We start from the raw sequence: 18,280 nt of genomic DNA, 5'->3' as shown, positions 1-18,280 counted from the left end.
AAGGTCTTTTGAAAAATATTCCTTTGTGACTGTTCAAGTCAAAGAATGGGATTGATTGTTACTCTCACTGTAGACTGGGGGAATGAAATGAGTGCACTGTGAGAATAATATTATTTGTTGGCAGAAGAAAATTATATATATATATATATATATATATGTATAAAAAATATGAGAAATTTTGTTCCAGATTTGAGGATAAAGACAATGGAATGATTTTCCTCCCCACACCATAAGGAATAGAGTCTAACATAAGCTGTTCCTGGCAGCGGCAAACATATTTGGTTCATTTCTGGTTATTTGGGCTACATGAAATTGGTAAAAATACTTCCATACATTTTCCAACATTTTGTTTGCATTAATGTCATGAAGACTTTTTTGTTTTGCATTGAAATGTGAACATTCAAATTATTAATCTGATTCTGACTATAATGTCAATTTAAAAAAGCTGCTGACTATCTTTCAGACTTTTTGCTATGATACTTTTAATTAATTATTATTATTTATTATTATTAGAGTTCTAAATTTCAAAACCTGACTTAATATTTATTAGAGATGAGCCATGGTCTCAAACTTCAAGTCAGTATCAAGACTTACTCTAAATTCAAGAATGTTTGGATTCCGGGGTTTGATATGGCATATTATCAAGAAAAAGCAGGGCACAGCCACAAAGTCCTGATTCAGAGCTCAACTAACTCACACTTCGAAGGTGACTGGATCTGTTGTTTTGATTCAGGCCTATCTCTACTTTAGAACATGTTCACTTCATCATTAGTGTTGGACACAACTGAACACAATACTCTTAGTGATCTTCCTTTTCTATGTAGTTTAGCTGCTATATTGCTTGGCTGGGTTTCATCATCTTTTTAAACCAATTTCTTCAATTTGTACTATTATTAAGACATCATTAAGCTCTGAGAGTACACTTGACAACATACAAAGCCCAGGAGACATGGAGCTATTTGGAAGACATAGGATATATAATGTATTATTTAGAGGTATTCTATGGATCTACATTTTGGTCTTTATTTTATTTAACATGAATAAACAAACTACACTGAGGAATGTGGAATCAAATAGCATCATCTTATAGTTGCTGTCAACATCTACTTTTCTTTTCCTCTTCTTACACCTTGTCTATATACAAATCTCACACTGGTTTCACTAACGTTATTTTAAGAATCTATTTAGCCAAACCAGAACAAACTCCAGTATGGACACACTTAATTCGATTTATAACTGGCTTATAGCAATTTAACAAACTCTTGTGTGGATACACTTAATTTGGTTTACAACTGAATTATATCTTCAAAAATAAACTGAATTGTGGATCATCACAGAGGACAAAAGACTTTGTTGATTGCTCTCTCCCACCCCATGAAGACAAGATATGAAAGTGAATTCCTCCCATTAGATGAGCTGACAGCTCAGAGAATGGGGGAAGGAATAAAGATCCCTAACAAGGAGAAACTGCATCTCTATACTGCTGGACTCTTGAGGGCAAGGTGTTATAGGCATACACAAGAGATCCCCAGTGGTTAGCCTGGGTTAGCTGTAAGGGATATATCCACCTTGCTTATTATAGAAGCTTCTATTACCTTTTGAAACTTAAGACTAACTTATTTATGCGTGTATGTTTACCAGTTTTAATCCTGTAAATAACTCTGAATATTGTTGCAATTTTTGGTGTAAGGGACCATCTATCAAAAAGGCTACCTTGATTAGGTGACAAGAGAGATCAGAGTACTGAAGCGGACTCTCTGTGACTCCATGGGTTGGCTGTTATAAGTGCCTGAGGAGTTTACACATTTTGTAAATGGCAGGTGAAACCTGGGTATAATTTAGGGTTTATACCCTGCTTCTTAACAATCTGCCCTGAGGTTCATATTCACTCTCTTGAGACATCTTGGCAGCCTATATGACTCCGAGTTGGTAGAACTGCTGGCCCAGGAAGGATTTCTTATCCAACATAATCACTAGTTCTAAGGACCAACAAAATTTTGGGATATTGTTTGTTATGTTGACTAATTATTAATTTGAAATATATGTTTAATTCATTTTAATAGTATGCTTATCCTTGGCTAGACAGGATCTTGGAATGAATGACTGTGCAGAGGCATAAGGCAGAATAAGACCCCTATGAGGTTTTCACAGAAATTAAGTCTAAGCATAATGGGGCATGTGCAAACGTTTTGCCTGTTACCCCCCCCCCCCCCCCCACACACACACAACCCCCTCTTGAAAGAATGAGGGCAAACAGAAACATAGATAGACCACTTGTCTTCCATTCAGCCAATGACAAATTATTATCCCTTCCTTTCTCTCCCCGATTCCCAAATAAGGAATAGTGCCTCTTCTTCCCTGTGCTATTTGTGAGGCAACACACTATGTGTCACCCTTTACACAGGGCTGGTAGCAAAACCACATTCTAACCCCCCTCCTCTTGTTGTGTACTACAGTATTCCTAATATTTGACATTTGCACTCTATTATGTAAAAATATTTATATGTGAAAAGTGCTTTGTAACTAAGCATATTAATAGAATATACTGACTGGTTTTACAAATAGTTCAGTAAGTCAAGACTGTAGATACCTTTTCTAACTTATCTTTAAGTGATAAAAACTACAAGGAACTCATTTCACTACAATTTCCATTATGCATTCCTGTATTAATATTTACTTTCCTGATTGTCTAGCTACATCTTTCAGATGCCAAGAAGTGATATATTTAGCAGGTTGGGACAGGTTTGCCAGATCACACACATACAAAATTAACAAGCTTCTAGAAAGCATAAGGATCTCTCTCTCTCTCTCTCTCTCTCTTTTTTTTAAACACAGTAGAGTTTTCATTAAAGTTAAAAAGAGGCTACTACCAATACACGATGGCAGAGGATAGTCCCATGCCCTTCTTTCCCCTGTCATACACTTTAGAAGGCTACTTCCATGGAGTGTGTAACCTGGATTGCATCCATAAATGATAGTACTGCCAGCAAAATGGCCTTGGTCATTGATCTTGTATCCAAATTGTGGCACACCAGGATCTTCACAGTGTGAAAGCTCAAAACCTGTAATGAGAGTAAAGAGTGGAGTAACAGAATTAAAACGATAACACACATTTGTGAAATTAAACACTTTTTGTCTTCCAGTCTGAACACAGCATATTTTTATTTTTCATTCAGCAACACACTTAAGGTGTTGTTGGTTTTTTTTTGTTTTTTTTTAAATGGGACTAAGGTTGATTTTCAAAGGGGAGCCTAGGAAAATACTGTGATTCTCTGAGAGACCAATCCAGAATTCCTCATTCAGATATTGAGTAAAGTTTTCTGGACTGGGCCTCTGTGTGTGTGTGTGTGTGTTTTAAAGAACAGAATTTTTTACCAATCACTCAGTGATGACTTCAGGTAAAATTTTTAAAAAGCACCAAAGTGATTTAGGTGCTTAAGTCCCACTTTCAAATGATACTAGGGCACATAGGAGCCTCAGATTATGTTTACACTGCAATCTGTAGGTCTGGCTGTAGCATACATAGACTACTTAGATCAAAGCTATTTTAAGTAACAATAGCAGGAATAGCATCCCCGATACTATCACGACAAACCTGGTGGCTGAACTATGTGACTTTGTTCTCACCCACAACTATTTCATAATTGGGGACACTTTATACCTTCAAGTCAGCGGGACTGCTATGGGTACCCGCATGGCCCCACAGTATGCCAACATTTTTATGGCTGACTTAGAACAACGCTTCATCAGCTCTCGTCCCCTTATGCCTCTACTCTACTTGCGCTACATTGGTGACATCCTCATCATCTGGACCTATGGGAAGGAGGCCCTTGAGGAATTCCACCATGATTTCAACAATTTCCATCCCACCTTCAACCTGGACCAGTCTGGACCACTCCACACAAGAGGTCCACTTCCTAGACACTACAGTGCTAATAAGTCATGGTCAGATAAACACCACCCTATACCGGAACCCTACTGACCACTATACTTACCTACATGCCTCCAGCTTTCATCCAGACCACATCACACAATCCATTGTCTACAGCCAAGCTTAAGATAAAACTGCATTTGCTCCAATCCCTCAGACAGAAACAAACACCTACATGATTTCTATTAAGCGTTCTTAAGACTACAATACTCACCTGATGAAGTGAAGAAAGAGATTGACAGAGCCAGAAGGGTACCCAGAAGTCATCTACTACAAGACAGGCTCAACAAAGAAAGTAATAGAACACTACTAGCCACCACTTACAGCCCCCAACTAAAACCTCTCCAGCGCATCATCAAGGATCTACAACCTATCCTGAAGGACGGCCCATCACTCTCACAGACCTTGGGAGACAGGCCCTCCTTGCTTACAGACAGCCCCCCAACCTGAAACAAATACTCACCAGCAACTACACATCACACAACAAAAACACCAATCCAGGAATCAAACCCTGCAACAAACCCCGGTGCCAACTCTGTCCAAGTATCCATTCCAGGGACACCATCATAGGACCTAACCACATGAGCCACACCATCAGGGGCTCGTTCACTTGCACATCTACCAATATGATATATGCCATCATGTGCTAGTAATGCCCCTCTGCCATGTACATTGGCCAAACCGGACAGTCTCTACGCAAAAGAATAAATGGACACAAATCTGACGTCAGGAATTATAACCTTCAAAAACCAGTAGGAGAACATTTCAATCTCCCTGGTCACTCAATAACAGACCTAGAAGTAGCAATTCTTCAGCAACAAAATCTTCAAAAATAGACTCCAACGTGAAACTGCAGAACAGGAATTAATTTGCAAACTGGCCACCATCAAATTAGGCATGAATACAGACTCGGAGTGGTTGAGTCATTACAAAACCTTATTCCCCCCATATTAATTTCCCCCTACTGTTACTCACATTCTTGTCAACTGTTTGAAATGGGCCACTCTCATTACCACTTCAAAAGTGTTTTTTCTCCCTTGGTATCCTACTGTTAATTGAACTGTCTTGTTAGACTGACCTCCCACTTGGTAAGGTAACTCCCATCTTTTCACGTGCTATGTATTTATACCTGCTACTGTATTTTCCACTCCATGCATCTGATGAAGTGGGTTCTCGCCCACGAAAGCTTATGCCCAAAAAAATTTGTTAGTCTCTAAAGTGCCACAAGGACTCCTCGTTATAATAGCAGTGAAGTCATGGCAGCACAGGCAGCTACAAGTTGACTGTGTACCCAGGATCCTTGGTGGGCAAGGCTAGGCTTTGCAGCTGCATCCTTGCTGCTATTATTACTGGAGCTAGCTTTGATCTTTAACATGTGCTGCAATCATACCTCCAGCCCGACAGCAGTGTAAACATACGCTAAGTCTAACTGGAAGTCTTTCGACTTGTCTATACCAACAATTAGATCATGGCAAGCCAGGGTGTAAATGTGGACCCTGCTACCATGCACTAAAAGTTCTGTAGTTTGCTTTAACCTACCCCACTTTGAAACAAGAGTAGATTAAAACATGCTGTAGTGGTCTATTAGTGAGTGGCAGTAGGGTCCACATGGACACGAAAGCTACTGCATGGTAGATTTACATCCCAGCTTCACTTGAATTAAGTGTTCGTGTAAACAAGTCCTCAATGAATGACATTAAACAGGCTTTAAATTCTTCATGCCATTTGATTTTCCTTAAGAAAGGATTATAAACTTTCCTATGTTTAAGGCATAGCCTTCAAAAACTGCATGTTTTTAGTGAATGTGCTGTTCATCTCTTCCTACTGCAGCTGCTATGCCTATGGGTCAGCTAGCCAGTGAAATACAAAACCTTTTGATTATTCTTAAATTGAACTTGAATTTATGTAAAAAAACCAAAAACAACAACAAAACTGAAGGCTCTATATATTTGGCTTGCAATTGCTTGTACCCAAGTGTAATGCACATATATGTGGTAAATTAAATTACAATAAACTGTAGCACTATTAGTGAAGAAAAAAGTGCATGGACAATAGTCTGAATTGAAAAGCAGAGTATATTGAGTTTAATTTGCTGAAATTATCAATATTCTGAAAAAGTCAGAGTTTTCCTTGTCTTTTTTTTTTTTATGATGTATTTCAGCTCACAATCCTTTCAGCTGAGAACCATGAAAACTTTTTTTAGTGCTGAGTAATTACATGGCTTGCAATGGCCATATGTATTATAAATACCATCTACTTCTTAACACACAACTCTAAAATTAATTGTCCAATTATCATGATGACACTTTGAGTAGTCTGACAACGAATTTTAGGAGCTCATTAGCATGGTTGTTTGTTGTTGTTTTCTTTTCAAGCTTTGAATTAAAACCCTCTCCTTTACCAAAGCCACATTGTTTGAATATAAACAAGCACTTTCATAATAGTTAAAGGCATAAGTGTTTCCATTCTAATCCTGCTTTTAGTAGCTCATGACTCTCAGAACTGGGGGATTGAAAGGTACAGGCTGATCTCAGCCTGAAGATCGATTGTTTGGGAAAGTTTGCTCCAAAACAATTCTGTTACTTTTGAGAATAAGGGGAGTAGGATAGTGAGATTTTTAAAGAAACAAAACAAAAAAAAACCCAACAACAAAAACACTTGTCTATTACAAATTACCGGCAGGGTGTAGAAAATTGAAATATGGCCAAAAAAAAAACTCTTGTTTAGAAGAAGTTCATGTGAGTGTTCCAGTGAAAAGTGCTTTTGATTTGAACAAGTTAGGAGCATCTGGGAATCTCATTCTATTGGAATACAAGCAAATTTTAATAACAGCACTTAGCTCATAATGTACATAGGTAATAAGGGCATATGGTGCATGTGACCCGGACATTCCTACATATGGCTGAAGAGGAAGCAAAGAAAAGGTTCTTCACTTCCACCATTGCATCCTCAGTCTCACATTGTGGAACTGTGCTGAGTGGTTGACAATTTGCTCAACATTCACACTATCCACACAGTTACTGAGCTATGTTTTATTAATTGTGAAAAATTTTCATTTACTTTACAACAAAACTATTCAGATTTGGACTGAGCTATCTATTGACATGGAAACAGAAACATATCTTGGTAGGTTAAATGATGTGTCTTCGCTACTTGAGTTTCAGCCAGAATGTCACTGAAAATACGGAGACAGGGACCTTCATGCCATAACTTGTGAGTTGGATCATTGTTCTGCCTGAATGCTGAAGGCCAGGAGGGAAGTACTGAGTCCCACTGTTGGCGAAGATTTTAACTTGTTACCCTGTGGGTCTGGGGAATAGGCATGTGAGGTCCACGTTTAAGAATCTAACTCTTGATGTTGGCAATGTAGCTAACTATTTACTTGTGTCCCATCACCCATTTTCAGGGAAAGTCTCTGAGAAGACTGTGATTAGAACTGGTGGATAATGAATATTTTGGTTCACTGGCAGTTCTGAAAAAAAAAAAAAAAAAAATAAAAAATTAAACGGTTTTGCTGTGGATCAAATCAAAAACAAATTTTCAACTAATCAAAAAGTCAAAAAACATTCTTCAGGCATTTTCACAAAAGCAAAGGAGGACTAGATTAATAAATTATTGGGGGGAGGGAGGAGGATGACCACCTCTCTTTTAAGTTTTAGTCCAATGGTTAGGGTACATGCTTGGAATGTGGGAGATCAAGCTTGAATTCCTCTCTTTGGCTGATGAGGAAATAGAACTTGAATTTAGGTATCCCACATTACAGGAAAGTGTTCTAGCCCCTCAGGTAAATTTTTCTCAATCTCGCCTGTTAAAACTGTTTCATTTTCTATAAATAATAAAATAATCCTTGGAGCAGGAACCTGAAGTAGGGTCTGTCACATTGTAAATGAGTATCCTAATCCATCAGGATCTGAAGTCATTCTCACTCTCTTTCCCTGGCCCAATGATTATTCATTATCATTCATAATGGCAATTCATAGCCATTTATGTTATGGTTTGTTTATTTATTTTCAGGGGACTGTGCCCCAAGGAAAATTAGCAAATCAAAACCAACATAATTTGTTTATGCCACAAACTCTGTAAAATATGTTTTAGTTTCACTATGGAAATTCCAGAAAGTCAATTACATGTATAACAATATTGAAATTCCATACCTGATCAGACCAATTGGTTGTCTAATCCATCATCCTGTCTCTGAAAGTGACTGGCACAAAATGTTTCAAGGGCACTGCTCCTTCCCTCATCAACAGACAATTATACAATAACTTATCCATGGGGATGTTTTCTGGTAATTCTAGGTAGTTAGTGATTGGTTAAGTTCTGCAGCTTTCATTAGGTTTTTGTATTTATTTTAAGACTAGCTACTATAATTTCAGATTTTTTTATTCATGTAAATATTTAATCCTTCTCTGAATCCTATTAAGTTCTTTACCTCTAATATCTTGTGACAGTGAGTTGCACTTTATAATTTCCAGACTAGAATATTTATTAAAAGCAGCAATCCAAACCAAGAAATCACTGGTTTAATGGAAAAGAAACAACACAAGATTGGCCTCAGTTTAGGAAAGTGCCTCTGTTCATGAAGAGTGGATAAGAACATACTTAAATTCCACTGAAATCAATGGATTTGAGTGTATATTTAAAATTATGCAGGTGCTTAAGTGTTTTCCTGAAGTGAAGCCATTATGAGCAGCAGAGAATAATCCACTTTTCTTGATCCTTTCAGTCAGCAAGTAAACTTAAGATAGTCCTCTGGCAAAAGAAGGCAATTCAGCCATCAACTACAAATAACAAAAATAATAAATCCTCTGAGTAATACAGAAGTTAGACTTCCAATATAATAAATGTTTGATTTGGGCAGAAAGTTGAAAATGGATTATTTTGAGAGAGTGGTGAATTGGTGGCAATATTCTACCAGTTTTTATCATCATTAGAATTTCTGAGTAGGAACAATGACTATTTCAAGCCATGAACAACATAAATCCATTATTCTATGTTTCTACATACTTACTGGTGTAAACAAGCTGAAAACCTTCATCGGTTCCCTCCGTATCTGAGTTAAATTCCAACCACAGATGATTTGAGGTACTACTTAGTGTCAGTCCTCTCAATGAGGCTCCAGTAAATGCACCCAGCAGGTGAGCTGTGTTGTCTTTTCCATCATATATCTGTAAAACAAATGGGACTTGTACAATTTTAAAAAATCGTATTTCAGTTACAACATAATTTCAGACATATCTATTAAGTGGAAGGATGCTTATTGTAGCAGGATCTATTGTAAGTCAATTTAGAGAGCTCTTTATGCATATACTGTTTGTTTTTCCTGAATTATATGATATAAGTGTGGTGATTTTTCAAATGCACAATTTAAAATATGTCAGTTCCTTTTTGCATGACAATTGAAGTGGAAAGGGTTGCCATTTCAGCTAAATGTTTATAAACATCTGTGTTTACTTTGCCATTCCCAATATTATAACGTTTGCCACAACATATCAAGGAATACTTATTTTGTGTATGCACTTCTGCCTCAGTCCTGGAAGTGGTGTAATGTAAAAATGTAATGTCTCCCCAGCCTTGAATGTTAAACAAACTTCTGCAAAATATTACTAAGTAAAGAAAGGTACATGTATATCAATAAAATAAAAGGAATGAGAATAAAACAAACAGAATAACTGCCTCTTTAAGATGGAAGGACAATGTAATTTATATGTAAATTGGAAATCAACATTTGTATTTATTTTTCTTCAAGAGCTGCTTTTCCCCTATTTAACAATGGACATTGCTATACAAAAAAATAAATAAAATCCCAAACATTTCAAATAATCTATTCTAATAACATTTAGCAGATGTCATTGCAAGTTCTGTTCTTTTTAAACATTAGAGGTTGTTACATTCCATTCACACGTGAGAAAGTTAAACTGTAATTTGATTAACTATAGTTGCTATACTTAACACTTAAAATCTTTGACAAATAAGTTTTAATAATGATTACATTTGTACATGACTAAATTCTGACCTTTGTCTTATTCCTGATTTCCTGCACAGTGAAACTCAAAACTTTGCCTGTCAAATAAATAGACAGTCATTTTCAATGCTAAATAAAGTCTATTTTTATCAATGTAAAATTTATTTCATGTTTGCATTTGTAAATATGAATGAATAGCAAAACCAACCCAAACCAAAAACACCATTCTCACTCAGTGTATTAAAAGGGATTTTAAAATGTGAAACAGAACTATTATTAGCTCCTTTTTACATCTGTGTGGAGGATTTACATACATAATTCCCATTTAGCATTAGTCAGAGACTTTTGCAAAAGCCTCTAGTAAAAATGGAATCTGTCTTTCCGATGATCGTCTGAGTGAATGAGGTTTCAGAATGAGATTACAGAATAATACCAGTGTCTTGGCCAACATTCCTTGTCTCAGTCAAAACAAAGAAACAACAACAAAACAAACAAACTCACAGACTTTAATGCTAATGGCTCTGTGTGAATTACTGTACAACTATACTATATCCGTTACACAGCCTCTGAACTTCTAGTAGCTAATTCACTGTTTTATCTAGCATTTTGGAATATTCTAAAAGTATTAAAGGCATTCTATAAAAAAAGAGTCTTCTATTTAGGTGAAGCCATGTATGTGACGGATGAACTAATACAATGGAACGTGTTTGATTTAAGTGTTGGGGGAATTTACGTGAATGTTCATAATATTGGGGCTTTAGTACAAATAGCAACTCAGTTTCCCAAGTCCACCAAGATTTGTTCCTGTAGAACTTCAAAATTCCACTAGAATGGAGCTTAAGAAAAAGTTGTTATTGTGGAGTGTCAACCAGTGCAACGCACAGGGCCATTAAAAAAACCCTATGGTTAACTAGAAGTTTCTGTTAATTGTAAATAAATGCTGCACTGCATGTTAGAAGACTATTTAGGAAAACAATCTCTTGGAGATACTATTCTGTTATTAAATACTAATTACTTGCATCAGTAATTTCAGATCTCTGGAGATCTCCGGAGATCAGATGTCAAAACACTCTTTTTGAAATACAGTAAGTGTAGGTGAGACTATTTGTGCCAAAGTACTTGATGCACCATTTTGTAACAACAGTACAAAATTAGGTTCATATATAGCTCCTTATGGAGATGTTACTTCCTTCAAAGGCCTTCTAGAAAATGGCTACAATATATTGAGATTGCAAGACAGCTAACTACCAGATATCCAACTTTATAATTGTCGATACGTTTTCTGTATACACTGCATATGTTTCTCCCGATGAAGCTTCTGTTCTATCTAAATAATATTTCCAGCAGTGCAGTATTTATATTCAAGAGCCAAAAAACAAGAACTCCAGGTATGACACTCTCTATTCTAAATTCCTCAAATGGCTCATCATCCACTATCATCTCATATTTAATCTTACTATGACCCACCTTCACAGCTCTGCATAACTCTGCCTCTCCCTGCCTATCATACCTTGTTTAATTGTTCATTGCCCTGGCCACACTCTCCACTCAGCAGCATTCCCAGCCTTTGCCACCAGTGTATCAGCTTATTGTGGGATCACTTTCATGACCTCTTCCACATGCCTGTCATAGTATAACCTGTGACAGGGTCAGGCCAGATGGCTACAGGAGAGTTATATTAGCCCCAGGTTAAGTAGGTCCCTTTCCCCAGGGAAGGTAACAAGGAAGGTTCCAAAACAATCAGGAACTTTCTGGAAACAATTAAGGCAGACAGGCTGATTAGAAAGCCTGCAGCCAAACAAGAAGCTGCTAGAATCAATTAAGGCAGGCTAATCAGGGCACCTGGGTTTAAAAAGGAGCTCACTTTAGTTTGTGGTGCATGCGAGGAGCTGGGAGTAAGAGGCGCAAGAAGATGGGAGTGAGAGGATATGCTGCTGGAAGACTGAGAAGTACAAGAATTATCAGACATCAGGAGGAAGGTCCTGTGGTGAGAATAAAGAAGGTGTTTGGAGGAGGCCCTGGGGAAGTAGCCCAGGGAGTTGTAGCTGTCACACAGCTGTTACAGGAGCCACTGTAGACAGCTGCAATCCACAGGGCCCTGGGCTGGAACGTGGAGTAGAGGACGGGGCCGGGTTCCCCCCATCCCTCCATCCTCCCAACTCCCTACTTGATACTGGAGGAGTTGAACTGGACTGTGGGTTCCACCAGAGGGGAAAGTCTCTGGCCTGTTCCCCGATCCACTAGGTGGATCAGCAGAGACTGCAGGGATTGTTCTTCTTCCTTTCCCCATGCTGGCCAGTGATGAGGCTAACTGAGTGAACGGCAGATTGGAGCCACAAAAGTGGCCAAACTGAGGGCTGCCGTGAACCTCTGAGGCGAGAAAATCCGCCAGTAAGCGCAGGACCCACCAAGGCAGAGAAGGAACTTTGTCACAAACCTCACTGTGCTCATCTGAAAAGCCTTTAACCCATCCACAATTATGTCTTTCTTAAAGATCCACTTCATAAAGTTGAAAAGATCACTGTTAGATGTTCTCTTTCCAAATTCCTCTATTTGTCTGTCTGTCCTTAGGTTGTGAATTTTTCAGAGCACAGACTGGTCCTTTTGCATCACATAGTAAGCCATAAACAAACAAACAGCAGTGCACCATTCTCAGTTTCACATCTGGCATTATGTCTGACGGGCAACAATGGGCCACAAAATAGATTACAATTTCTAGCTGTCACACCTTATGGAACCTGGAGAAGCTGTGCTTGCTAGTACACAGCAAATATAATAATGTGTAATCTGGTACATGGACAAACAGTTCCTTCATCTTTGTTAATTTAAACTAACAACATACAGAAAAAGACTTGGAAAAAAATCAAACAAACAAAAAACAAAAGAGGTTCAAAAGAACACTGTGTTATGATTCCAAGCTGTACTGTATGTAATCAACATTGTCCATTTATGCTCTATAAAATAAAGATTTTTTTTCACATTGGGCATGAAATAATATTATCTACTTTTCAAAGGGAAGGGCAATAAGTAAAGAAATTGTGTAGAAGACATCTGACCAGTATAAAAAGATGGGGGAGAGGGAAGAGCTTTCTTCAACAAAAAGGTGTTGAAGAAAGTCTCACAGACACACACACACACAAAATAAAATCCTAAAATTCCTGTATTAGACATGACAAGGAGAACTACCAACAAAGAAGTAATCTCTTAATATTAGAATCTAAGTTTAAGAAGAACTAGGATTATTTGATAGTTGAAAATAGCAAATAAAATGGCGACATAATTCAAATACTGACATTGATTACATATAATGAAAACATACCTTTGGCCTTGAGTACAAAGGGCTTATAATATACTGCATAAATAGCAAAGATGGTAAATTATTTACATAGAGTACACAGTAAAAGAACAAAGAGTTGGATATATTGAACAACAAATAAATTATGTACAAATAGTTTTAGCTATTAATGCGTTATGGAAAGCTTTGCTGAAACTACAATTCCCCAATTAATCTCTCTCTGTTCCAATACAAAAACAGTAAATAAACACTAGATTATAGATTGTAAGTTTTTCAGGGCAGGAGCCATCTCTTTTTATATGTTTTCACAGTCTCTAGCAGTTAATAAGCATGTTCCTCAATTATAATAATTAATAATAATCAGTTACCATCCTCATCCAAATATATAGAAAATCAAGTCTCTGATTATTAGTATGCCAGCCATAGTCAAAGAGGTTTGAATTATTACATGAGAATTTGCTCTTGAATAGAGCTCCATGGATTCTGCAAAAAGTACTGATAAAGATTCATTTGAATAAAATCCAGAAAATTTCTGTGATGGCATTCACAACCCCTTTTATCCATGTCATGTGAATAATATTTTGTCTATCATCCCATCCCCCAGAACATCTCAGAAAGTGAAAATCTTGCAAATATTTCATCCAAAGATGTTAGTGTGAAAGTTCTCACTATCACATTAAAAACTCTGCTTGTCCTCCTCATTCAATGAACAGAAACAATATTGTGTGACTTAGCTGACCAGCCACTAATGAAGAATAAATACCCAAAGATGTACTCTGTGTTTGGTAGAGCAACTGACCTATAGGCCAAAATATGCTTGCATTAAGTGTTCAAACATTTTCAAATGATGAACCCACAAAGCAGACAAGCTGTTCACATTGAAGACATGATGGTGATTTTGAAGGAGAGGGAAGAATGTGTCTGGTGATAAAACTGTCTTGCTGAACCTCCTGGGATATCACTAATCTGTTGTGCGGCAACACAGGAGCCCAGATAAAGTGCTGGCTACAGTGAGAGATGAGGACCTCAACAACACACTACTGGCAGAGAATAAGCACTCAGGGACACTGCCTAAGACCTATACTGCATTACAAAATGTAAAATTTCTGAGTGGGAGGGAAAGTCATCTCCCAGGGAAAAGATGCTTTGCCAAAGGCTCTCTCACAGAGAACAGAAGCAGCAGCAGCTGTGTGTGTGTGTGTGTGTGTGTGTGTGGCTTGTACCTACCGAATCTTGGAATCAACTTAGTTCATGGGTCCTGCAGCAATCTGGGAAGAGCCAGGGTGCAAAATTACCCTGGCCACACCCTTCCTGTGTCAATACATGCCATTCCTGTTCGTGCCAACCCTGAGATGACCCCAATTTGTCCCCTGACATGGGGGATTCTATCCGGGGAGTTTACATTCAGCTCTGCACATGCCTGAAGGTCTTGCTGTGCCAGGAATATTCCATGCAGGCATAGGCACAAACTAAAAAAATTGTGGGTTCTTTGCATCCCCCAGCAGCCAGATCCCTCACCCCCAGCACCTCTCGTTGGTGGCTCTGATGATCTGCTCTTCCCGCTCCCTCCCCGTGCCTCTCGCCCTCTGTGATCAGCTGTTCCACGGCATGCAGGAGGCACTGGGGGCGGGGAAGGGGAAGAGTGAGGACGGGGCATGCTCGGGGGAGGGGGCAGAACTGGGCGGGAAGATGAGGGGTGGAGTGGGAGTGGGAAGAGGCAGGGTGCGTGCTTGGGAGAAGGGTGGAGTGAGGGCGGGGCATGGGGCTGAGCAGGGATTGAGCACCGCTGGGGAAAGGAAAAGCCGGTGCTTGTGAATGCAGGGGCCTCAGATGTCCTTGGTGGCCACTTTGGACAGAGTAAATATAAAGAAATAAAGAAATTACAATGTGTTAAGAAACACTGAGCCTTAGAATAAAAACATCATTGTTTCTAGACTCTCAGAAACTATGGTGATGAGGGGCATAGAGGTACGTAGACAGATGGATAATACACATGGTAAGCAATAAACAATTCTCAGGGTAAAAATTTTAGATTCAAATAAAAATAAAACTAATGATTATTAACTGAATAGGGTAGCACTAAAGTATATGCAGTAAAGACAGAGTGGATGCCTAGCTTAACTTTATTTACAAGTCCTTGAAAATTGAATTGAGATTAGTAATCAGGCTAGGCCAGAAGCACAGCAGCAGAATAAATGACTTTTGAAATGGAATTGAAAGCAGACCTGAAATGAAGAAAACCATTCTAGGAGAATTAGTGGTTCCCTATACAGCCATTTAAATCACATCGGACTTAAAGATAAAACAACTTGTATTTGATGGCCCTTCCTCTGATCCTGCCAAGCTACTTAAAATTGATATATCTTAAAGATCCTGGCTTTATTTTATTTTTAAACATTTAAAAAAATCTGTGCTTAGTTAAATATATGCTGAAGACACAGTAGTTTTTCAGAGATAAATCTGGAAAAAAATATTGGAGTAACTTTTTAGTGTTCAACCCTAGTGAAATGCATGATGGATTCAGGGTGTACAGTATAACCAAAGCATAATTTTGTTGATAAGTAAGTATGTGACATGTGTGACCAATAACTAACATAAAGGTTATTAATAAATTACAAAGATTGGTCCCAGTAGTTTCCCAAAATCTCCCACAAGTCCATTTCATGAGATAAATATTCTATGCTTTTAATTTTTCCCCAGAAAATATACTGTGTTGCAAATTTAATCAGTCTTCTTACTATATTAACCCTTTCCCACTGCTTAGTTTGACAGCTGAGCTCTCTCCAAAGCTGACACTAATGGGAAAATCACTGCCTAGGAAGGAGTACTGCAGAAAAGGGTCTGGTGGTTATAGTGGATCACAAAGTAAATATGAATCAATATTGTAATGCCGTTGCAAAAAAACCCAACAACCCCAAACCAAACAAACAACCCTCCACCCACCCAGCCCCCAACATAATTTTGAGATGTATTAGCAGGAATGTTTTAAGAAAGACATGAGAAGTAGTTCTCCTACTCTACTTAGAACTGGTAAAGCCTTAACTGGAGTACTGTGTCCAGACCACACTTTAGGAAAGATGTAGACAACTTGGAGAAAATACAAAGGAGAACAACATATATGATTAAAGATCTAGAAAACATGACCTGCAAGGAAAGGTTTAAAAAATGACTTTGTTTAGTCTGGAGAAGAGAAGCCTGAGGGGGGAGATGAGAAGAGTCTTCAAATACATAAAAGTTTGTCATAAAGAGGAGTGTGATAAATTGTTTTTCTTATCCACTGAGGGCAGGACAAGAAGCAATGGGGTTACATTGCAAAAAAGGGAGATTTAGGTTAGACAATAGGAAAAAATTCCTAACTGTCAGAATAGTTTGGCATTGGGGTAAACTGACCAGACAGGTTGTGGAATATCCATCCATGGAGGTTTTTAAGAACAGGTTAGACAAAAACCTGTAAGGGATGGTCTAGATAACACTTAATCCTGCCTCAGTGCAGGAGACTGAACTAAGTGACCTACTGAGGTTCCTTCCAGTCCTACATTTCTACAATTTCTATGATTCTATAAATCTGCTTTATGGATCTTTAGCAGGTTTGTTGTAAAATAACCTTACTCTATGCCATGTCTACGATGGAAAATAATTTCAAGGTTTGCTGAATTTCCTGGAATTCTCTGTCTGATTCACTGTATAAAAGAGCAGAGGGGAAATGGCCCATGGGGCACTGGAGGAGAAATGAGGAAAATATCATGCATTTAAATATAAAACAAAAACCACAACAAAACAACTTTTCCTCAGGCTGAGAGAATTGAATATCAATCTAATGTACATTTCAACTGAGAACACTGGGGAATCCCCTAGTCTAATACACTGGCATATAAACCCAAATTCAATGTGTTTGTATCACTTTCCTTTTCAGTCTTTTCTCCTTTCTTATATTTTATCCAGGTTACATGACCTAATAGAATTACATCCCTGGACGGATAAGAAGAAAAGAGTATTAGTCATTCACTCGGTTACTACCACAGGCCCAGTGATCATTTTCCACATATTTATCTTGCAAAGAGAATGGCAACAGCCTAATATCAGTTCCCTCATGAGATCTGTACCAGAAATCGTGACTAAGGGTGAAACTCTGGCTGCGCTAAACTCAATGGGAGTTTTGCCAATGACATCAGGGGAACCAGTATTTCACCCAGAGTCCAATGCTGAAGTTAACAGGGGTACTCATGAGTTAGGGTTGTCAAGATCGGCCCACTAGTTTGGTTTTAATATAGAAATGACCCTTTTCTTGATACCCCAATGTCCAAATAAGAATTTGTGCAGGCTATGCACTAAATGCATAGCAGGGACAAGGGTTCTGAAAACATGATTTGGCCTCAAAATGATATATTTCCCGTTACATCCTTCAAATTCAAGGAGATGACTCTTGATTTGCTATTGTGAATTATCCATGTGGCATCTCACTGAAGACAAGGGTCTACCTGTGTGAATCATTTTGAAAGATTGATCTTCTTAATAGCACCCATATGTCTTACACAAATGTAAATAAAATTGTGTAAATGGTTCCCCTATCAAAATGAATTAAATATTGGGAAAAGGGTTTTTTTTTTAAAATATATATTATGTTTTACGGATTTTTTAAATTACATAAATACTGTATGGAAAATATACTATTTTCATTGATAGATGGACCCAAATTCCACTTATTGAATGTCACTGACCCACATGATGCTTCTGAGTGCTAGCATTTATATTTGGATACCAGATTAAATTGGCTATTCATTCCAGGAGGCTCAATTATTAACAGTTCTTAGAGCTACAAATTAATATAATTTAAGTTGTTATTTGATTTCAGTTCTGAAGATTTTACCAAAGGAAGATTTTTTTTTAAATAAGTGTGCCCTCTTTTAACCAGCCTACTTTTGGGAATTTGCCATCCCAAACAGAGATGACATATAGATATGGAGATCTACACTCTTCAAAAGAGGCAGAACAACACAATATTGACAGCTAAAACTGAAGCTAGCGTTGCCTTGTCAAACATATAATTTATTCTGTACATCAAACAGAGATGTGCATTTGAGGACAGAAT

The 18,280-nt window shown here is 37.9% G+C and overlaps 1 protein-coding gene across 2 annotated transcripts in view; it reads right to left on the bottom strand.

The window, feature by feature from the left end:
- Nucleotides 1-18,280, bottom strand: part of CSMD3 (CUB and Sushi multiple domains 3) — a 1,240,207-nt gene that overhangs the window by 369,060 nt on the left and 852,867 nt on the right. For both annotated transcript variants that reach the window (XM_084620231.1, XM_084620232.1), the window contains 2 exons: nucleotides 8,943-9,099; nucleotides 2,871-3,062 (listed from right to left, as the gene is read on the bottom strand). In XM_084620231.1, coding sequence (XP_084476357.1) covers nucleotides 2,871-3,062; nucleotides 8,943-9,099 — 349 coding nt within the window. The remainder of the gene's footprint in view (nucleotides 1-2,870; nucleotides 3,063-8,942; nucleotides 9,100-18,280) is intronic.

This window comes from Lepidochelys olivacea, assembly GCF_965140295.1.
Source record: "Lepidochelys olivacea isolate rLepOli2 genome assembly, chromosome: 2".
Taxonomy (NCBI): Eukaryota; Metazoa; Chordata; order Testudines; family Cheloniidae; genus Lepidochelys; species Lepidochelys olivacea.
The sequence above is the reverse complement of the archived record's forward strand: the minus strand, read 5'-3'. Positions and strand labels throughout refer to the sequence as shown.